Genomic DNA, 23,205 nt, shown 5'->3' with positions numbered 1-23,205 from the left:
TCCCAAGGCTAGAATTACTCATGTGCTACTGTGCCCACCTGGCTTTGTATATGGGTTCTGGGGATTTGAACTCTGGTCCTTATGTTTGCATGGTAAATGTTTTAACCATTGGGCCATGAACCCAGCCCAAAATAATAATTTTAAAAGTATTGTTTTCTTATAATAAATGTTTGATCATAGATGTATGTGTAATACAGATAAACCTCCAAATTAAAATCATTCATAATTATACTACCCAATTCAGATTATACATTTTATAATCATTAAACATCTCTATGATTTTCAACTGATCCTCTCACACATCTAGCTTTACTTCAGAAGCAAATCTAGCGTGTCTCCTTTAAGGAGAAGCATTTTAGGCAGGATGACACAGTAGAAAAAGCATGAGGTTTAAAGGGCGAAGATTTCAGATCAAGCCCTGTCCAGTCACTATTAGGTGTGTGATCTACTCTGACTTAATTAACTTCCCCAGGCTTTTATTTCTCAATTTGCAAAGTGATCAAGGTCTAGTGATCACTTCAGATGTCTGTTCTGAGTCTGAACTTCAAAAAAAAAAAAAAAATCAAACGTTGTAAACTTGGAACAGTTAATTAAAACAAAACAGTATCTGATGTTTTAAAGGAGTGTAGCAGCGTGTTAAAATAGGCCTCTTCCTTTCTTGGGAGTTTTGGCCCAAGCTCCAAAGCTGAAAACAATAGGTTGAAGCGCCCTCCCCCACCCCCCATCTCCACATCCTAACTGGGATAGAAGACAGTCTAGGCAGGACCTCCAGAGCTGCGGAGCCCGCGCTGCCATGATCAGACCTGCACAGGGCTCCAGGCACTGTAAGAGAAAAGTTAAGCAGGGACACAGCCGCTGCCTTCTGACTTCACCAGAAAAAAAAAATCTGCAGAGAAAAGCTGGCCGGAAAAGTTTTGGTCAGGAGATGAAGCCTGGGGGTCCCAACAGGACACGATATACGCATAAACCATAGGAAGGATTATGGCAGGTAGCTATGTAGAAGAGAGTTGGACCTCAGTCGTCTCGTGGACCCTCTCTAGGAGACCCTTCTAGAGGACTCCAACACAGGAAAGCACTGTGTGAGTCTGCAGGCTTCCAGGCAGCAAGGAGGAAATTTTAAGAGCCTAATTAAAGGGACCGTTGTCCACCCGGGGAATGCTATGGAGTTCCGAGAGGGAAAAAGTCTTTAAATCCTTAAAATTAGAGAAACAGCTGTAGATCTGATATTCACCAAGGGCTCTGGGATTACAAAGGCAAGAACCACTCAAGTCCAGACTTCTTGTTTCCTGATTCTGTCTATCCTGGGCCCAACCACTGCAGAGGAGACGCAACAGAGCGAAGACAATGGTCTTGACACCTTCTTCAGCACGTTTGAGTCTGGATGTGGTCCACACTAATGGAGAAAAGTACTTCATTTGGGTGAGAAAGTTTTGGCATTTGATCAGATTGAAGGTAGCAAGAAAACCAAGAGTGGGGAAGAAAGACTTGAAAGAGCATTTTGAAGGGGCCGGAGAGCTGGCGCCGTTGGTAAAGTGCCTGCTACACAAACAAAGGGACCCGAGTTCAAATCCCCAGCATTCAAGTGTGGCTCTGTAGATTTGTGGTCCCAGCACTGGGGGTGCATAGACAGACCCGTAAGGTTTGTTACCCCCTAAAAATCGATCCAAATGGGCAAGATCCGGGTTTAATGAGATAGTCTGTCCCCAAAAATAAGATGGAGAGCAATTGAGAAAGACATTTGATGTTGACCTCTGTCCTCCACACACGTGTGTACATATGTACACCTGTAACCCCCCCCACACACACACACACAAAGGACTGCCATAAGACAGAACAGACTGCTTTCTGCTTGAGCCCTCTTGTTTCCATTTTGTTAAATATATTAGTTACAGGAGGAATAGTTTGACGAGTCGGGGGAGGATGGATTGCAGAGGGGAGAAAGACTGGTAGCTGTACTTTAAAAATCAGACAATAAGGAGACGGGGCCTGAGGACACTGCTGATGTAACTCTGGCAGGAGTTTAATGACGGCTTAGAGGAGGAAGGGACTAGAGTGGATGACTCATGCGAGCTTTTAAAGTTTCGAGCTTGAGTCTCTGGGAGATGGTGACTTGATGGGTAGCGGTGCCACGTGTACAGCTAAATGTGACCACACACTTAGGTCAACAATGCTGCGTTTTCCTTTGTGCTCTGCAGTCGAGCGTCTTCTGGGCCAATTTATGAGTCATATGAAAGAATTGATCTCATTGCTTTTCATTTCTCCAATTTCCTCTCCCCTATTTGATCCATCATTTAGCAAGCTTTGGTTAAGTATCCCCTATATGCTGTATGTTCTGTCAGTCACTGAAGAGGAAGGTCAGCAGGACACAGGATCTGTCCTCAAAAGACCCCAGTTTATCTCTTCTACCTGTTCCAGTGTAAGAAGGGGGGTAGCCCAGGGTTTTGTGGCCTTAGCTCTCTTGAGTCCTTTATGCCATTGTTCTTCATATGAAAAGGACAGAACACTGTGTACATTGGATAACACACCATCCTAAGTACATGACCTTGTCACAATTTGTTTGAGTTGTTTTCTGTTGTGCAGAATTTAAGCTTCTATGACAACATGATCTAGAAATTTGATCTTCGTCAAAATTGTACTTTATAAATGTAAGTTGACCTTCAGGACCCAGACCTGAAATAATCACACAGAGACTATATTAATTACAATACTGCTTGACCAATCACTTAGGTGTATTTCTACCTAGCTCTTATATCTTAAATTAACCCATTTCCATTATTTTATATTTTACCATGAGGCTTGTGGTTTACTGCTAAGGTTCCTGGGTGTCTGTCTCCTTTAGCGGCTACATGGCGTCTCTTTGACTCTGCTTACTCTCTCTCTACATCTCTGTTTGGATTTTCTGCCTGGCTTTACTCTTTTAAGACATTAGCCAAAAGCCAAAAACCAATGTCAATAAAACATAATCACAGCATACAGAGGGGAATCTCACATCAGGTTACCTCATTCAGGATGTTTTCTTTTTTTCTTTTCTTTTCTTTTTTTTTTTAGTTCCAACCATTTGCTTACAATTATAAAGATGTCATTGTTCTTTACTGCTGAGTAGTGTCCACTGTATAAATGCACACATTTTCTTTATCCATTTTTTGGTTAAGGGACATCTAGGTTGTTTCCAGGTTCCAGCTATTATGAATAATGCTGCTATAAACATAGTTGAGCAAATGTCTTTGAGGTATGATTGAGTATCCTTTGAGTATATACCCAAAAGAGGTATTGCTGGGTCTTGAGGTATACTGAGTTCCAATTTTAAGAAATCGCCATACTGATTTCCAAAGTGGCTGTACCAGCTTGCATTCCCACCAGCAACGCAGAAGTGTTCCCTTTACCCCACATCCTCTCCAGCATAAGCTGTCATCAATGTTTTTGATCTTGCCCATTCTTACAGGTGTAAGATGGAATCTCAGAGTTGTTTTGATTTACATTTCCCTGATGACTAAGGATGTTGAACATTTCCTTAAGTGTCTTTCAGCCATTTGAGATTCCTCTGTTGAGAGTTCTCTGTTTAGATCTGTACCCCACTTTTTAGTTGGATTATTTGGTAGATTGATGTCTAGTTTCTTGAGTTCTTAGTATATTTTGGAGATCAGCTCTCTGTCCCATGTGGGGTTAGTGAAGATCTTTTCCCCTTCTGCAGGCAGCTGTTTTGTCAGACAGGTGTTATATTTGAGGAACACATGGGTTGCTCCCATGACTGTGATTTTAATGGTCCCATAAAGCACTATTCTGTGTCTCCATTATTTAATCAAGACCACGAGTTGGATTGTGAGACTCATTATGTAATCGATCTGACTTTTAACTTGCAGTTTTCGTGCCTCGGCCTTCCGAGTGCTGGGGAATGCCAGCATGCACCACTCCGTCTGTTTTAAGTGTTCACCCATATTGTTCTTATGTCTCCATTCATGACACCTAATTGCTGCAGAGTATTTTCTGATAAAGATCTTTCACCTTGGACGGTGGCGATAGCTCAGTCAGTGAAACGTTTGCTATGCAGACCTAAGAGTGGATCCTCTGCATCCATGTAAAAAGTCAGGCATGCTCAATCTTACACAAAGAACTATAGGCAACCAAAGAAAACTGGGAGCAGAAGAAGCGGTCTTCCCCAGGGAAGCACACAGCAATATGTTGTTCAGTGCCAATCAGTTAGCCATGAAAACATATGTACAAGTAACATACAAACTCAATAGGTTGTATTTAGGGATATATGCATATAATAACAATTAGTGAAAACAGGCCTTGTATTTGAAGGAGAATGGGAAAGAGTATATGAGAGGCGTTTGGAAGGAGGAAGGGAAGAGAGAAAGCTGTAATTAAACTATAATCTCAAAAACTAGAATAAAAAGAATTCAAGCTTAATAACTTAGAAAAAAACAACCCAGGCCTGGTGGTGTACACCTGGGACCCCAGTGCTGGAAGGATTCCTAGTCCAGCTGAATCAACAAGTTACTGGTTCAGGGAGAGACCCTGACTCAAAAAAACTGTGGCAGAAGATACACTAGCCTCCATATGCACATGGATGTATGCGCACACACGCACATACACACACATGCACACAAACACACACACCTAAAATAAAATTTAAAAATGCCCTTCACATTTTAGTTGTCAGTTCCCCTGAAGATGCACACTACGGACGTCTTCAGAAAGGTGACCTCTTGGGCCTGCAATGGGCTTCTTTTTGAGGTACTGCAGGGTCATACCTTGAAAAGATTGGACACACTAGTCCACAGGCCTATTATGTTTCCACAGATGACTTACTCAAAATACACTGAGTCTAAGAGACATATGGAACATATTCAAAGTCAAACAAGTCTCAAAATCAAGATCCAGGTCTTCCAATTCCATTCTAAGCTTTCTCCATTGGGAAAAACGTTTTTCTAAGGAAGCTGACATTAAACCAAACGGGTTTGTATAAAGAAGAGGCAAAGTTGAACTTCTTAAGGGTCGTGTGTTAATTATTTATTGAATGACAACCAGAGGGTACTAGTTTTTTCTCCATGATGTCCAGCCTTAATTATTTTTATCATCAAACAGTCATACCAAGCAAGTTCGTGCTGAGAATCAGCTACTTCTATTCCTGAAGAAATTTAATCTAATTTCTTTTTACAGCACATTGGCATGGGTGGCAGATTTCCTAAGACTTTTCTTTAGTTCTGTTTTCTTGCAGCTGTATATCATGGCCCCCAAATCCCTCAAAATTAACAACATCTACCAAGTTCCTCTTCCCCATTTCCAAACACTAAAAACCCCCTCATGCTGCAAGTCACATACCAGAGTCATCCAGGAAGATGCATGCAAGGTTGGCAGCCGGCGTGTAGCACAGTGGGTTTGTTGAGAGTACGATGCTTTATTAGTGATACACAGAACAGAAACCAGATCCGTTTCGGCCATGGTAGGCCATTCCCATGGGTGTGAAATAGTCACTTTTCTAGACATGTGGCTCCCAGATGAAACGCTTGCTGTGTGATTCGATTTTTCAAGTACAAAAAAAAAAAAAAAAAAACCCTAAGCAGAAATTCCTGACCGACGCGGTAAGAATTTGATGACCACAAATAATCTCTGCACAGAGCGCGCTAGCGTGGTGTGCACATTTGGAAACAGGAGGAACACACCAGGGGATCTGGACAGGACAATGACGTCAGAAATCAACTGGGGCCTACCTTTTGATTTGACTAACATCAAACAGCTGTCCCACATGTGCAAAAATATATTTGACACTATTAAATAATAAACGATTTAAAATACTGTGAGTTCTAGCCTTTGATCCTTCTCTCAACTCAGCAAAGTCCGATAGAAACTCAGTATAGCCCGCGTATGAAATTTGTACATTCTCTGATATCACACGGAAAAGTAAAAGTGTAACAGGTGAAATTAATTTCAATGACATATTTTATTTAACCCAAAATAATAAAATATTGCCATTTCAATGTGTGCCATTAGCTACATTTGAAGATTCCACGCAGCCTTCTGACATGATCATAGGTTCTTCTATCATAAATGCCTAACTCATAGACTCAGACCGCAATCTAAGCTGCTTTCTCGTTTCCTTTTTTTTTTTAGATTTATTTTTATTTATGTTTATGTGTGTATGATTGCCTTTGGGTATGTGTGAGTGAGTCCAGGAGAGGACAATGGATCCCCTAGAACTGGAGTTACAGGAAGTTGCGAGGCACCAGATACTGGTCCTAGGAGCCAAACCTAGGACCTCCGCCAAAGCAATCCAAGCTCTTAACCCCCAGGCAGCTCTCCAGTTTCTCACTTGCTTCGTTGTCTTTGCTGTCATTTTGTTTTTCTTGTTTTCTCTGTGGCCCCAAACAGAATATTTTTATCCTTCCCTGTTTCATTTTTGTGTGTCCAGCACTTAGCACACTATCTAGTACAGTGAATGCTCCACCCGGGGGTGGTTTGGAGAGGACCTGGGCAGGAGCCAGACCCAGAGAGACCCTGTGAGGGTGAAGTCATGAGTGCCACTCAAGCTGTGTTTTGAGTTTGTCTCCAGCTTTTGGACAAGCTCTTACCTTTCATGTTTTTATGCATCTCAAGTTGGTTTTGTGTGGCCAATGGCTATGGGGCACGGAGCCTCTCGGTCTGTGACCTAGTGATGTCTGAGAAACCCAACTGATCAGGGAGAAAAGCACTCTACTGTAGAATAATCTTTCTTTACCCTGTAAACATGCATTACTCTCATTGGTTAATAAAAGCTGGTTAGCCCACAGCTAGGCAGGATTTTCAGAGCAGAGAGAATGCTGGGAAGAATGAGGGCCGAGTCTGCAGAGTCACGAGCAGAGGCAGAGAGAGAAGCGGGATGAACATGCCTTGTTGAAAGAACAAGGCGCTGCCACATGGCAAAGGGCAGATAAGAAATGGGTTAATTTAAGTTAGAAGAGCTAGCTAAAAACAAGTCTAAGCTATTGGCCAAGCATTTATAATAAATATTAAGTCTCTTAGTGGTTATTTGGGAGCGGCTGCCAGGACATAGAGAAACTCCGACTACGGCACTCAACTGGAAGTGCTGGCTTGAGATCAAGCCAGGGATACCAGCAGGGAGTTATCCCAGAGAGGGAGCTGGCAACAGGGCGGGAGCTAAGCAATTGGGGTAGACATTTCTGCCACCAGAGGTGGCAGCTCTTCGCTGAGATGAAGTTCCACAGTTTGGGTCTGATGGTTGTATCCAGAGCTCAGCCTGAAGCCTGTTCCTCCAGCTTCTAGGCTTATATGAGCGACTTAATAACCCCCCCTCAGTCTCAGCTAGTTAGCATGGGTTTTATTGCTGAAACCAAGAACCTGACCCCGTTTTGTAGATTACAATATCAGTCAAGGGTTTTCTCTAGTTCTATTAAGTGTATGGATACCTCTGTTATCTGATTTATTTCCTTTAAATGTTTTTTTTTTAACATTTAAAGGCGGTCAAGGAGTAAGATTTCCACATATTTATCTCCTTCGATCTTGATTACACAACTTCTCTCTGGTACCAAAGTCCCCAAATTCTGGGTAGCTGCCATTCCCGGACAATTCCTGTAAATAGTTAGAATCATAAAAGCCACACGGAGACTTCGTGGTGCAGGTAGTTTGACTGTCCTCCCACAGATTGTTTTATGGCTGTGCTGTAAAAAAGGAAGAGAGTGAGGAGGAGAGAGGACTCACCCATTAAACCCACACCTACCTTGTATCCAGCTGATTGATTGCCCAGGTCCTGGTATCTGCCTGTGCAGGATGAGAAAATGAGACTTCTCCCCCTTTCTCCTCTTACTTGACCCAAGCTTGTAGGCTTGTCCAACACAAGCTGATCTGTACACGGTACTCAGGATGTTGAGGAATTCATTCTGTTCCCTATTCTGCCGTGAGTGGGAACCATAAAGACCCTCTTGCATTACACAGATCTTTTCCTCATAAAAACCGAGGAACCACAACAGAGCGATGACCACACTGAGCAAAGACAAAAGGCCAGTGACAAGATATTTGCAATTCATATCACAGACGGCTGATATCCTGATACAAAAAAAGGTTTAAAAATCAATAAGGTAAATGCCAAATCTACCCCAGAGAGAAATAGGCCAACTGATGGCGAGCCAGTTTATGAAAGGAAATAGAAGAGATACGCGAAGACAGACAGCTCTTCAACATATGCAAAGGAAAAAGATGTGGTTTTCAAACACTATGCTGACATTCCATTTTTAACCTCTTAGAATGCTACAGACCAAAATGTAGGCCAAACCATGGTGCTGGCAAGAGCTGGGGAGATGGGTATACTTACTGGGAAAAGTATAAATTGGAACTCGTAGAAAGCAAGTTACAATTACACAGACTCTTAACTGGCATTCCAGCTCTGGGAACATAGTCTACAGATGGACTTTCACATATGCGAATCGGATTATGGACAATGGCACCATGTGTGTGAGAGCAAAATAAATACTCGCACATCATCTGACAGTAAGGAGAAAGGACACTATATCTGACCGAACAGCTAAGCGGCCTTCACCCCGGCCCTCTGGGTACCAAGCCTGTCTTCTGAGAGGATGATCCTTATTAGGACAGGAAGGAGATTCATACAGAGTGCTGGAGATTGAAGAGGGCATGCAGAGCTGCTAAAAGTCAACATACACACACGCACACATGCACACGCGCGCACACACACACACACACACACACACACACACACACACACACGACGTTGAGATGCAAAATGAAATGCTTTGCTTAGAACAAGGCTTTTTGTGGCCCAGCAAGATAGCTCCGGGGTAAGAACTCAGGTTGCCATCCCCAGGACCCAAAAGGTGGGAGAAAAGGAGCCATTTCATTTCTATCAGCTGTCCATGCAGCTCTCCCCTCCACCGTGACCCCCTCCTACACCCCTTGCACGCACACCAAGATGGAATAAATGTAATGTGCCATTCAGTCATTCAGGTTCCCTTAGGCTCCACTTCTCACTAAAGAGGCGCAGGCAAAGGATCCTCCAGACCCACTCATACTGTCTTGCCGTGGGGACTTGAGTGGAGGAAGAGCTGCCATTGATGATAACCCCCAAGGTGGTAGAGAAGGAAAGGCTAAACCAGCTTACACTGGCACATGTAGGAACCCCTGTTGGGATCAGGGATTTCAGAAACGGCTCTGGTGTCCTCCCCACAAGAATTCCAGTCAACTATTGTCTGGGCAGCAAGTTCCCCAGGAAGCACTCACCATTCTGTTCTGTGTGAGAAGAGCCCCTTGAAGGGAGACTAATTCAGACGCTGCCTACTGGAAACCAGAGAGTGTCAGCCCTGCAGGAAAAGGTGTCCTCATTCAAAGGTGAGAAGGAAACAGCGTGGATCTTTACAAAAGTACTTGGATCCACGGGGCCAAGCCAGGGGCAACTGGCAGACAACACACAAAAAGATCCTTGCCAAAAAGCTGGTGAAAACCAGGATCAAAATTAATCTCTGTGAATTCGAGGACCTAAAGAAAATCATCTGTCTAACAGACACTTGAATCAGAGATGAAAAGTTTCAAGGGGAAAAAAAAAAGTCAGAGCAACTGAAGATGAAAGATGAGTCTGCATTTCTTTCCCTCTGGGGCCGCGTCGCCTACAATAAAGCCTCGGATGCCTACTGTGGTGAGTGTGTTAAAGTAACCACACCCATGTAACCAGCCCTCAGACAGAGATATGGGACAATACCCACACCCAAGAGAGTTCCTGCATGCTCCTTCACAGTCAAAAGTCTTTTGGTCGAAGTAAGCATTTGTTGCTGTTGGAAATATAGAGAGGAGTTTTTATTTTATGTTTTTAGGTTAGCATGCAGCGGAGGGGGTTCCTTATAGCATCCTCAACACTCGTCTTTACAGTTCGTTCTATTTGTTCCCCTCCCCCATCGCCTTCTTCTGTGCTCTTCTCTGGCTGGTTCCCTTTCTTCCCAACTTCTGCTTTCTTATGATTCTCTTATTTCATTGCTGTTTCTCTCCTCCCTTAAGACCTCTTCTTCCCTTCTCATGATTTCCTTTCAAATTTAGTGACCTACATACGTATATGAAAACACACACAACACACATACATAATATATGCATATTGATTTTAAATCTAAAGTCTGCATATGAAAAAGACTATATATGTCTGAATCTGGCTTATTTCGCTTAACACAGAGATTTCAAGTTGCATTCATTTTCTCATAAATGCCATGATTTCATTTTTTAATGACTCAATAAAATTCCATTGTATATATGTAGCATGATTTCGTCATCCACTTACCTGTTGATGTACAATTAGGTTGCCTCTGTTTCTTGGCTATTTTAAGTAGTGCAGCTACACACACGGATATGTAAATGTCTTTGTGATGTGTTCACTTATAGCTTTGGTCATATGGTAGTTCTATTCTCTGGTTTTGTTTTGTTTTGTTTGTTTTTGTTTTTCAAGACAGAGTTTCTCTATGTAGTCCTGGCTATCCTGAAACTTGCTCTGTAGACGGACTGGCCTCAAACCTGCACCTGCATCTGCTCCCGAGTGCTGGCATTAAAGTCATCCTCTGCCACTCTATTTTCTGTTTGTTTTTTAAAGGAACTTCTACACAGATTTCCATAATGTCTACATAAGTTTATAGTCCTACCAATAGTATATAAGGCAGTAGTGGCACACATCTTTAATCCTAGCACTTGGGAGGCAGAGGCAGGCAGGTCTCACTTCCCAACTCTTGGAATCATTTCCTGTGTTGTTAGTGCCTGTTCTGGAAACCCTTGCCTGTGTCTATATCTTGAAGTGTTTTCTGTCTATTCCCCACAGTATTTCCAGACTCTAACTATGACTGAGTGGTTTGGGTCTAGATTCCTAGCTCACTCTTCTCCATGTGGAAATCCAGTTTTCCTAGGAGCATTTGTCAAAGAGACTGTTTCTTCTCTGGTGCATGCTTTTGACAATTTTGTCAACAATAAAGTATGGGCTTGTTTCTGAGCACTCTACTGTAGTCCGTTGGTCTACATGTCTGTTTTTGGGCCAGTGCCATGCTGTTTTGGTCCTATAACTCTGCAATGTAATTTGAGATCAGGTATACCTCCAGAATTACTCTTTCTTCTGAAGATTGCTTAAACTGTTTGGGTCCTTTTGTGCTTCCATATGAATTTTAGGATTTTTTTTAACTCCTGTGAAGAATGTCATTGGTTTTTAGGTTATTCAATATATATGTGTATGTGTGTTTAGTCTTGGCACCATTAGCAAGTTCTCAGGCTTAACAGAATTGCACACATCTGTAATCTGAGCCATATGGATGCTGAAGCAGGACAGACATGAGTTTTGACAACAGCCTGGGTTCCATGTTGAGGTCCTGGAGGAAGGGGTGGGATTGTAGAGTCTAAACTAGGAACAATTCCTCTCATTTTGCCCCTGCCTGGTATTCAACTGTAGCTGTTTCTGAGAGTCTCGGCTCCCTGTGACCTCACTGTAATTTGCATTTCCCTGATGGTTAGAAGTTTGCAGGGTTGCTGTTTCTCAGCCTTTTGGCTAAAACCAAGTGTGAATCATGTTCGTGTTTATCTTTTGTAATGTACAAAGCTTACACTATTTAAATTGGGTTGTCTATCTTTTCCTTTCTGAAACAAAAGTTCTTTAAATATTCCATAGAGGAGTTTTTGCCATGTGTTTGTGTGTGTGTGTGTGTGTGTGTGTGTGTGTATTTGATATATTTGATAACTTCTGTAGCCTGTTTAAGAAACCACTGTTAACCTCAGAGGTATGGGGAAATTCCCCCATTGTAAAAATGCTTTATTCGTTTAACTCCCACGATTGGTTCTATAAGTCGGCATGTGGAATAATGCAGGAAATCATGTTGCTGTTTTTTTTCTAGTTCTATGGCCTGTTGGCTCAGCACTGTTGCCAACTGGACTACATCCGTACATTGTAATCAAAGGAGTCTCCCTCCACATATGCAGGCCTGTCTCCTGAGCCCAGAGTGGGAAGCCAACTGAGGCTGGCTGAGGGAGCCCTTCTTGTGTGTCCACTTCTCCTCTCCTTCCTGCCCTGCAGACTTCTGTCCTGGCTTCTGGCAGAAGTCCTCAGACAGAGAGACTGCTTGACAGGGTGTGGTCCCGTTTGCTTTCTTTTGCTGTGCGAAAACACGGGCCAAAAGCAACTTGTTGGAAGGAAAGAATTTATTTTAGCTTACACTTCCAGGTAACAGTCCATCACTGAGGGAAGCCAGGGCGGGAATCTGGAGTGGGAGCCATGGAGGAAGGAGGTCGCTGTTTACTTTTCTTACTGACTTATGCTCAGTTGCCTTACACAACCCAGACAGCTGCCTAGGCATGGTGCTGCATACAGTGGGCTGGGTCCTCTGACATCAACTGAACCATTAAGACAATGTTCCACAGAGATGCCCACAGGCCAGTCTGATGGAGGCAACTCCTCAGTTGAGATTCCCTCTTCCCAGAGGACTCTAGGTGGTGTCAAGAGTAAAAACTAATCAGCATAGACGGTGGGGTTAGGGAAGGTGGAAGAGAGTGGGGAGAGAGATGGAGAAAGGGAAGGAAGAGAGAGAGACAGAGACAGAGACAGAGGATTGAGAAATTACTCCTCCTACCTTCTCCAGACCTTAGGCTCTTACCTGTGTAGATCCTTACCTGCATAGACCCTTACCTGAACAGACCCTTACCTACACAGACCCTTACCAGAAGCAGGTTCCAGCTGAAGGAAAACGGACACCTTAAACACCAGAGGACGCCACCCACACACTGAGACAATGGGGATGTTCTTTCGGGAACTCACCAAGGCCAGCTGGCCTGGGTATGAAAAAGCCTGGGATAAAACCGGACTCGCTGAACATAGCAGACAATGAGGTCTACTGAGAACTCAAGAACAATGGCAATGGGTGTAGCGGCGTAAATGAATGCAGACAGATTGTAAAAATATATATAGTTTTAATGTAGAAATAGACTTACAGAACCACCGTTCCCGTGGAGACCAGGAAAGCAGAAGAGACAGCTCGGAGCACGCTTGCCAAATTTATAGGCAGACATTAGCCTGAGGCGAACACGCCCCCTAAGGGGCGGGACTTATCCCTACATCTCCCCTTTTTGTCTAAATAAGACAGAACTAAACCAAATACAACTACCTACAATAACAACAAATAATAAATATAACAAACAATATTGAGAACAAAAGCTTTGCTAAACATTCTATCTCAAGGAGTCCAAATAATGTAAAGAGTAACTACAATTATATAATCTTCAACTCAGTCAAAGATCTGAGAAGGGAATAAACACTACTCAACAAACGAGATATATCCAAAATGTGCAACAATTGACAGAGACAACTGACTACCTGGGCAATCACCCAAAGTCTCGTTTGCAATGTTGAGTCAACCAATTTTGGCTAAGGCCTAACATAACTGACATACCATTATTAAAGGCAAGGAACTTTTCAAAACTATCTTACCCTGTCTTGGCAGGATATGACAGTCCTGTTTCATCCATTGATGCACGCTCTGTATCTGTGTCAGTGGTTGAGGTATGGGCATTTCTTTGCCCAAAGGCCAGTTCTGCCAAATAGAAAGGCTCCAGGTGGAGTGTCTTTGGTGCTCAACATTCTCTCGGGAATAGAGCGGTGTTGCCAGGAGCAATTGTGTCTCACTATCACGAAACTCTGAGTTAGATTAAAGGCCATTTTCTACAGCTCTTTGAAGAGGTTGAAGATTATCTATACTGAGTATAATCTCTATATATCTAAAGAACCTGATTAGTCTGATTATAAATGACAAACTTAGATGACTATCTATATAATTCTCAATATCTATCTAACTTAAAGACTAAGACAACAAACAACTGTGTAACAAATGAGGATACTGACCTCCAAATATAAACATTGTACAAATATACATTGCAATATGGCAAATATATATCAATACACAAACATTATATAAGTATCTTAATCAGAGGTAGAAATGTACATTGCAATATGTATATATTAATACATAAATTGTATTGTATGTATTAATTGTATATATTAATACATAAAAATGTTTTAAACAGACATAGAAACATGCATGCATACAATAGTCAATATAATTTAACTTTGTTTCAATATACAAGAATTGATACCAATATATTTGTCTAAAAGCAGTAACTCACAATTATAAATCTATTATCCCATCATTCCCTCTTTTTTTTTGATCCCTGAGCTTATAAAATTCCTCCCCCAACCTCCCAACCCCTAAATGATGTCCCTAAACCCAGGGGTAAACTTTACTGGGAGAGGGGATGTCGTCCTCTAGAATTACTTCCAGCTGTCATGGGGGCGGCGTTCTTTCTGGGGGATCCTGTGAAAGTAAAATGATGGTTAAATTTCAAGATCAATGTCTTTTAAAATTGCAAATAGTCTCTGAGTATTTTGTGGCGGTCTGGCCAGAATGTTGTACAAGATGTGCACCATTTCAGCTAACCAAGTTGGGATCGTCTTGTGTAGCTGGTATCCAAAACAGGTCTTGTAGTAGCGCTATCAGTATCATGACGTCATATCAACCAGGTAGAGTTGTTGTTGTGGGGCCCCATCTTCTTCCTGGAAACTTCAAATGTCACTTCAGGAAAAACTCATTGTTCATTGTGAAAAACTTAAACATTAATCATATAGACATATATAGACATACATATATATATTCAATGAAAGGCATGATAGATATATTCAATGAAAAGTATGATAGATATGAAGAAAAGCAAAGATGTTTTCTAAACTCATATTTCTTTCTGTCCCATATCATGGCTCTTGACATGAGACAGAAACTCCAGAAACTCTGGGTTTTTCTCTTACTAACAGGCTTGGAATTGGAGAGGGACTGAGCCAGAGTCCAACTTCAAAACCAGCTCTATATATTTATAAAGAAATGTTTAATAAGACATATAAATAAAAATTAATACTTAGAAAATGTGTCCATCCATCAGTAATTAAATATTCAGGGTCCCTCAATTTCTTTGAAGATGAGTATTTTCCTGTGGAGATAAGAAAAGAACCCTGCCTCCAACCTATCTGTACTTCTTACCATCAGTATGTTCGCCATCCTTATGAAAGAATTGTTATTTATCTTTTCCAAGTGGCTTCTCTTCTTCAAACCGAACCTTTATTAATTTTGATGGTATCCACAATTTTTCCTCACCTGTGGAGATAAGAGCAAAACCCCTTCCCCAACGTAGCACATATCCTGGCTTCCATTGTGAGGTCAGCACATCCTTGAAATAAACTGGTTGATTTAGTTCAGTAGACTTTTCCATTATCCAATGTCTTTCTGCAGCCGTTGTTCCCTTCTCATTAGCGTTGAGAAAATTCAAGGTTAACAAAGCATTATGTAGCCTATTTCTGGGGGTGTTTTCCACCCCTTTCTGTTTGTTCAACATATCGTTTATAGTTCGATTTGATCTTTCTATGACTGCTTGACCTGTAGGATTGTATGGTATACCTGTAACATGCTTGATATTGTAATAATCAAAAAACCGTTTCATTTTCCTAGAAACATAAGCAGGACCACTGTCCGTTTTTATTTGTGTAGGTATACCCATGATAGCCATGACTTCTAATAAATGAGTGATTACTGAATCAGCTTTTCTGAACTTAAAGCAGTTGCCCACTGAAAGCCTGAATAAGTGTCAATGGTGTGATGAACATATTTTAATTTGCCAAATTCTGCAAAGTGGAACACATCCATCTGCCAGATTTCATTCCTTTGGGTGCCCTTTGGATTAGCCCCTACAGGCAGTGGCATTTGATTATAGAAAGAGCAAGTAGGGCATTTCTTTACAATCTCCTTAGCTTGTTGCCATGTAATTGAAAACTCTTTCTTCAAACCTTTGCTATTAACATGATGTTTATTTATGAAATTCAGAGGCTTGTAGCACACTACCAATCAGTAATTGATCAATTTCTGCATTACCTTGTGCTAGAGGACCTGGCAGACCCGTATGGGATCGGTTGTGTGTTATGTACATAGGGCAAAGCCTGTTCCTGATCAAATCTTGAACCTGGAGAAACAATGAGGTTAGTTCAGTATCATCAGGTATAAATTCAGCAGTTTCAATATGTAAAATAACTCTTTCTGCGTATTGTGAATCAGTGACTATATTAATAGGTTCTTTAAAATCCCTTAGCACCATAAGAATGGCATATAATTCCGCCTTCTGGACAGAATTATACGGATTTTTGTTCCACCTTATCCAAGTCTTCTGATTTGTAACCTGCCTTCCCTGATTTATTGGCATCAGTATAGAATGTACGGGCTCCAGTTATTGGAGCATCACGGACGATTCGAGGAAGAATCCAAGAAGTTCTCTTTATGAAGTTAAGCCTCTTGCTTTTTGGATAGTTGTTATTAATGTCTCCCAAAAAATTAGCACAAGCTCTTTGCCATGGTTCATTATCTTCCCATAATTTCTTTAGTTCATCAGCAGTGAAAGGCACTATAATTTCTGCTGGGTCTATGCCTGCTAGTTGACGAAGTCTCAGCTTGCCTTTTATAATTAACTCAGAGACTTTTTCCACATAAGTTTTCAGTTTCTTACTTGGTTTATGTGGTAAAAAGATCCATTCCAAAATAATATCATCTCTCTGCATTAAAATTCCTGTAGGAGAAATTTTTGATGGTAGTATGACGAGAATACAATCAAGCTCTGGATTCACCCTGTCCACATGTGCCTGTTGTAATTTTTCCTCAATCATTGTCAGTTCCTTTTCTGCTTCAGCTGTTAATTCTCTGGGACTGTTTAAATCTTTATCACCATCCAAGGTTTTGTTCAAATGAATTATTAGATCAGGTGTTATTCCAATAGCTGCTCGTAGACTGGAAATGTCTCCTAACAGACTTTGAAAGTCATTAAGAGTCCGTAGGCGATCTCTCCTAAATTTTGTGTCTTAATTTTTTGCAAACCTATTTTATAACCTAAATAATTAACAGAATCTCCCTTCTGAATCTTTTCAGGAGCAATTTGCAATCCCCATTTAGGTAAAAGTATCTTTATTTCTTCAAACAGTCTGTTCAAGGTATCCATGTTTGAATCGGATAACAAGATGTCGTCCATGTAATGGTATACTATAGATTTGGGAAATTTCTTGCGTATTATTTGCAATGGTTGGTTCACAAAATATTCGCACAGGGAGGGGCCATTTAACATACCCTGGGGGAGGACGGTCCAGTGGTACCTCCTCGAAGGTTGAGAATTGTTATAAGTAGGCATTGTGAAGGCAAATTTTTCTCTATCTTCTTTTTGCAAAGGTATAGTGAAAAAACAATCCTTTAAATCAATAACTATGAGAGGCCATCCTTTTGGTAATAAAGAGGGAAAAGGAATTCCAGATTGCAGAGGGCCCATAGGTTGAATAACCTTGTTGATGGCCCTGAGATCTGTCACCATTCTCCATTTACCTGATTTTTTCTTAACCACAAATACATACAGGAGAATTCCAAGGGCTGGTAGATTCTTCTATATGTCCAGCATCTAAATGTTCTTGTACCAGCTGTTCTAAAGCCTGTAACTTTTCCTCAGCTAAAGGCCATTGCTTTGTCCATATTGGTTTCTCAGTCAACCATTTTAGAGGCAAGGCTGTTGGTATCTCTGAAGGGACATCAATTGCTTGTTCTTGTACAGCCCAAATGGCCAGTTTTCTCCGTTTGTAATATCTTTTAATATTATTCTCAGAAATATAGGCTCTAGATTTAGCAGGAATGTTAATTTCGGTATTCCATTGTTGTAATAGGTCACAACCCCATAAATTCATTGCGATATTGGCTACATATGGCTTTAATTTTCCTATTTGTCCCTCTGGCCCTATACATTCAACCCATCTCATGCTCTGCCTTACTCGAGATAGGGTTCCAATTCCCAGGAGCTGAACATTTACATTCTGAAGAGGCCAATACGGATGCCAAGATTCTGGGGTAATGATACTTACATCAGCACCTGTGTCCAGCAGGCCAGTAATAAAAATGCCATTTACACACACTCTCAGTTTAGGTCTTTGATCATTTATAGAAGTTTGCCAAAACACACGTAACTTATCTTTCTGATCATTATTACTTATAACAGTAGGCATGGGGCTTCCTAATTGTCCTGATGAGGCACATTCTCTGCAGAAACTGGAAATGACTGAACCATGTTTGCCATGGGGGCCTGTGAGGCCCCCCCTCTCACGTTTCCCGACTGTATCAGGTTGCCTTGTCTATCTCTTGTAGACCTGCATTCATTCGTCCAATGTCTGCCTTTTCCACATCTTCTACATAAACCTGAAGGCTGAGTCCTCCTATTTCTGTTATTTCTAGAAGATGCATTATTATTATTATTATTATTTCTGAAAATCCGTTGTCTACAATTCCTTTTCATATGACCCATTTTGCCACAATTAAAACATTTGGTATTCTGGTGTCTCCTTTTACCATTGGAAATTGCTTCTTCTACCCATGCTTCAGTGCCATAATCAAATGTATCAACATTGAGTGTATGCAAGACTCATTCTTCCAAAGGCGCTGATCTGAGCTTTAAAGGGCCCAAAATCCTTTTGCATTCCACATTTGCATTTTCATAAGCCAAAGACTCAATCATTATACGTCTTGCTTCTGGGTCAGATATCCCTATTTGTACAGCCTTAGTTAATCTTTGTAAAAAGTCACTAAAGGGTTCTCTCTGACCCTGTTTAACTCTGACAAATGATTCCATTCTCTGTCCTGGGTCTTGTACCCTGTCCCAAGCCCTTAAGGCTGCTGTAGTACACATGGAGAGTGTGTTTTCATCCAAATTAGCTTGTTCCTGAGGGTCGGAAAAGAGCCCTTCACCTAGAATTTTATCTAGGGAAATGTCAATTCCCTTTGCTTTTTCCTGATGTTCTAAGAGTCTAGCCTCTTGCCTGAATAAGCATTGCCATTTCAATTGCGGTCCACTCTCAAGTACTGCAGAGCTCAGCTGGAGCCAGTCCGAGGGGGTTGCTCTACTTGTCGTGGCCCAAGATTTTAGCATCTCTTTAACAAAAGAGGCTTGCATCCCAAAAGTCATGACAGCCTGTTTAATTTCCTTGAGGTCATTCACACGAACAGGCTCCCATGTATCCTCCTTGATGACCCTAGGGTTTCTGGAACCAATCACCTTCTCTGTTGTTATTACTGGAAAGGCAGATAGAGCTGTAGGTAGAGCTTTGTGGAAATTGTCCCGGAGAGATTTACCCACAGATGTAGTTAAAATTTGCCTTTCTACCCTTGTTGAAGACCAGAAGCATCCAAGGCCCATTCAGCCTTCACTGTATCCAATAAAGTCTAACCCTGAGACTTGTGTCTGTGTCCTACTGTGCCCACGGGGTGGATTCAAGGGCTATAGGATAAGGTCTCTCAACAAGGTTGGAGGGAAAGGAAGGTCAAGGACAGAAAGTGCCACACATCCCAGTATCTGAGCTGCTTAGAGACCTCTGCAAGGCCCTTTTCTGCTTTAATTCTAGTCTGTGGACACATAATTGGAATCAAAGAAGAGGTCACTGGGCCCATTTCTCAGGGCATGCCTGGGTGGACACACAGCAGCCCATTTTCCTCATTGGGAAAGACATGGCAAACAACTCATTCACAGGCAAACAAAGAAATCCCATGTACAGACCAGAAGGCTCCAGGACTGGAGAGATGGCTGAGTGGTTCGCTAGCTGCTGCTCCTGCGAGTTCAGGTTCAATTCTCAGCACCCATATGGCAGCTCACAACTGCAACCCTAGTTCCAGGAGACCTAACACCCTCCTCTGGCTTCTGTGGGCACACTACACACGCCAGAGAGAGAGAGAGAGAGAGAGAGAGAGAGAGAGAGAGAGAGAGAGAGGGAGGGTAGGGAAGGAGGGATGGAAGGAGGGGGAGAAAGAGAGAAGAGAGAGAACAACTTTAAAAGGGGTAGCAGTAGCCCCGCAGTGGTGGTGCATGCCTTTAATCCCAGCACTTGGGAGGCAAAGACAGACGGATCTTTGTGAGTTTAAGGCCAGCCTGGTATACAGAGCTAGTTCTAGGATAGCCAAGGCTTCACAAAGAAACCCTGTCTTAGAGAGAGAGGAGAGGAGGAGAGGAGAGGAGAAGAGGAGAGGAGGAGAGAGAGAGACAGAGAGAGAGACAGAGAGAGAGACAGAGAGAGAGACAGAGACAGACAGAGACAGACAGAGAGAGAGAGAGAGAGAGAGAGAGAGAGAGAGAGAGAGATCTGGAGCATGGGGGGGAGAGGGGGGACAGAATCTATGATGTCATTATCTGACCTCTGTGACATAGGCTTTTGATACCAGAGAAAGCCTCTGTGACATAGGCTTTTGATACCAGAGAAAGCCGCTTCCAGGGAATGAGCCCCTCAGCTCCTACTGGGGGCAGCAATGCTGCCCCTTAGGCAAAGCTTTAGTCTCTGGGAGCCATTTACCTGCTGACCCTACTGGGTCTGACAATCACCTCTGTCAAGGCCAGGTTGAGTGAGAGGGACACCATGTGAAGGGTGACAAGTGACCAGGGGAGCCAGCATGCCAGGAAGTCAGGATGCTTACAAAATCTGTGTGTCAGGGATAGAGGGACAAAACCCTGCACCACAGAAGAGCTCTGCCTGACAGAGGCCTTGAGGCACCACTAGGAGTGGAATTCAGGGTAAGAGTCTGTGTAGGGGTCAGAGGCTGGAGGCAGAGGAGACCGTTTTGTGACTCTGCTTTCTCTTCCCTTTTTGAGGAAGTGTCTTGGAAACAGCAGAAGGAATCCACATTGGTAAAACTGCCTATGATCTCCATTCCTTTCCCATCTCCGTCCTTTCCTCTATCCTTCTGATCTGCTCTGCTGCTTTACCCTTCTCTAAAGCATCTGCCAGGTTTTCTGACCTCAAAGGTGACAAACAGCTAGTGTCTTTGCTGTTATGTTGAGACAGATGCCTGTAACCCAGGTTGATCTTGATCTCCTTGTGTCCCTGCTGGGGATACAAGCTATAGCCAGCATGCCATGCTTATGTGCTCTTGGAGATCAACCCCAGGACTTCATGCATGCTAGGCAAGCGCTGGCTCTACCAGCTGAACTACACCCGAAGACCTCACATTTAGGGTTGTGATAAGTTCACACTGGAACTGAGTGCCTGGAGCAGAGTCCAGAAGTGGACCGATCGTTCCAACATCCTGATCTCTGTCTTTTTCTCTGCAGGTCTTCCAGACTGGGTCGTCTTCTCGGTTCCACCCAGAGTTAGGGTTGCCCCTCGGCTCCCAAGGGACAGCTCTCATTCCCCATTTCCGTACATCTCTAGCGAATGGCTAAGAAAAAGTGAAGAGCCAAGCTTAGATGCAGGCTCCGGACTGAGCACGCGAGAGACAAGCAGAAGAGGCTTCGTGTTCCCTTGGCCTGCTGCTGACATCTGCAGTGAAACTAGGCAGCGGCCACACTGCTGTGGCAGAAGGCAGTCACCAACTGGAAGGTCTCTAATTAGTCTTGTGGCCCCTCCCACTTTTTTTCCTGGATTCAAGGCAATGTTGCCTCAAAACAAGGACCAGGTGCTGCTACAGAACACAGTACCCCCAGGGTGTCCCCCTCAGGTCCTCTCACAGTTTGCTGACTCCCCTCCATCCAACTTAGCATCTCTCTCCCCCCATCAGTCCCTCCCACCTCCCCACCTACCTTTGCCATCTCACAGGCCAGCCTATTTTTCCTTCTCTTCTCTGCCACAGCCCCACTCTCCTGGGCCTCACTTCAACTCTTCCAAATCAAATTCTGACTGTGTTTCCCTCCCATTCTCTTCCTCCCTCCCGAGTTCCCCCACTTTCTTTCACCAGAACTACCCTTGTCTTCCTTCACGACACTCATCCCCTCCCCTCAACTACCAGCTGGGCGCCTCCCCTCCTCTTTCCCATCACTCTTCTCTTTCCCAGGTACAAAATTCCTCTCCTCACTCTTGCCAGTCTCCTCCCCACCTCCAGGGCATCCATAGTTCCACAGCCACGTCCCCCAGCCCCAGCCCCCCTTCTGGAGGGATTTCCAGTAACAAACAAACACGGCAGTGTCCTCAATCCAAAAACACCAGGTCCCTTGGAGTGGCAGGGGGATGCAAGGCAAGCAAGGTGGACCCTGCAGAGTTCAAGGACCCAATGGCCCTCGCCCAAGCCCTAGCCGACCGTGTGGGGCGCCGCAGAATTGCAACAGATCTCCAGCTACTGTTTCTGCGGCGCATGTGGCTCGGCACATCCACACCCGGCCAGGCCCCAGTCGTGGAGTATCCCATTTGTCTACAGTGCCTCCGGCCCCGCACCCGGTCTTGCCCCACCCCCAAGGACAAGATGGGGGCAAGGCTTCTTGCCTTCCCTCAACTACTGCCCTGTGCTCAGGGCCAGGAGTCTGGGCCTCTCTGCATAGGTATTGGCTTCGGCCTCCACTTGTCTCGGGGCCAGGCCAAAGCCTTGCATTTGCTACCACCAAAAAAACGACAAGAAGCAAGTCCTCAAGGAGAGGTCGTCCTGAGGCAACCGCCTACAACCCAGACCCCAGAAGCTCAAGTTATGGACACACTCTCCCAGGCCGGGCCCCTCAAGTTTGCAGGCCTCCAATCACTAAAATCCAGCCAATGTTCCATGCCTCCAGCTCAGGCACCAAGATGGGTCACTGCCTCCCTAAGGCCCAGATTGTCTACAGCCCCAAAGAGGTTGGCGACTCCAGAATCTATTCTCCAAAAGTTACCACCTTAATTCCAGAGCAGCGGAGACCCTATGGAACACCCTCTCCAAACCCCACCCTCCCTACCAGGACTTCTCAGACCTTAGGAAGCCACAGCAACACCTTGAAGGGCTGGCTGGCCGGAGGCCAAGTGTGTTCTCCTGCCCTGAACCCTGGAAACCCCTTGTGGAGTCTGCTCTCCCCTGGTTGAAGACCAGAAGCACCCAAGGCCCCATTCAGCCTTCACTGTATCCAATAAAGTCTAACCCTGAGACTTGTGTCTGAGTCCTACTGTGCCCACAGGGTGGATTCAAGGGCTATAGGATAAGGTCTCTCAACAAGGTTGGAGGGAAAGGAAGGTCAAGGACAGAAAGTGCCACACATCCCAGTATCTGAGCTGCTTAGAGACCTCTGCAAGGCCCTTTTCTGGTTTAATTCTAGTCTGTGGACACATAATTGGAATCAAAGAAGAGGTCACTGGGCCCATTTCTCAGGGCATGCCTGGGTGGACACACAGCAGCCCATTTTCCTCATTGGGAAAGACAT

At 43.5% G+C, this 23,205-nt stretch overlaps 1 protein-coding gene across 1 annotated transcript; it reads left to right on the top strand.

The window, feature by feature from the left end:
- Positions 1-21,180: 21,180 nt before the first annotated feature.
- Positions 21,181-22,972, top strand: LOC121439755 (proline-rich protein 30-like). Its single transcript, XM_041640372.1, has one exon. The coding sequence runs from the start codon at positions 21,483-21,485 to the stop codon at positions 22,689-22,691; it is 1,209 nt and encodes a 402-aa protein (XP_041496306.1). The 5' UTR covers positions 21,181-21,482; the 3' UTR covers positions 22,692-22,972.
- Positions 22,973-23,205: the final 233 nt, after the last annotated feature.

Source organism: Microtus oregoni, unplaced genomic scaffold, assembly GCF_018167655.1.
Source record: "Microtus oregoni isolate MIOR12 unplaced genomic scaffold, Mior012 000062F_ref0000492, whole genome shotgun sequence".
Classification (NCBI taxonomy): Eukaryota; Metazoa; Chordata; class Mammalia; order Rodentia; family Cricetidae; genus Microtus; species Microtus oregoni.
The sequence above is the reverse complement of the archived record's forward strand: the minus strand, read 5'-3'. Positions and strand labels throughout refer to the sequence as shown.

Bases quoted from the DNA above. Each gene is read 5' to 3' on its own strand.
- LOC121439755 (XM_041640372.1), top strand. From the start codon at position 21,483: ATGTTGCCTCAAAACAAGGACCAGGTGCTGCTACAGAACACAGTACCC.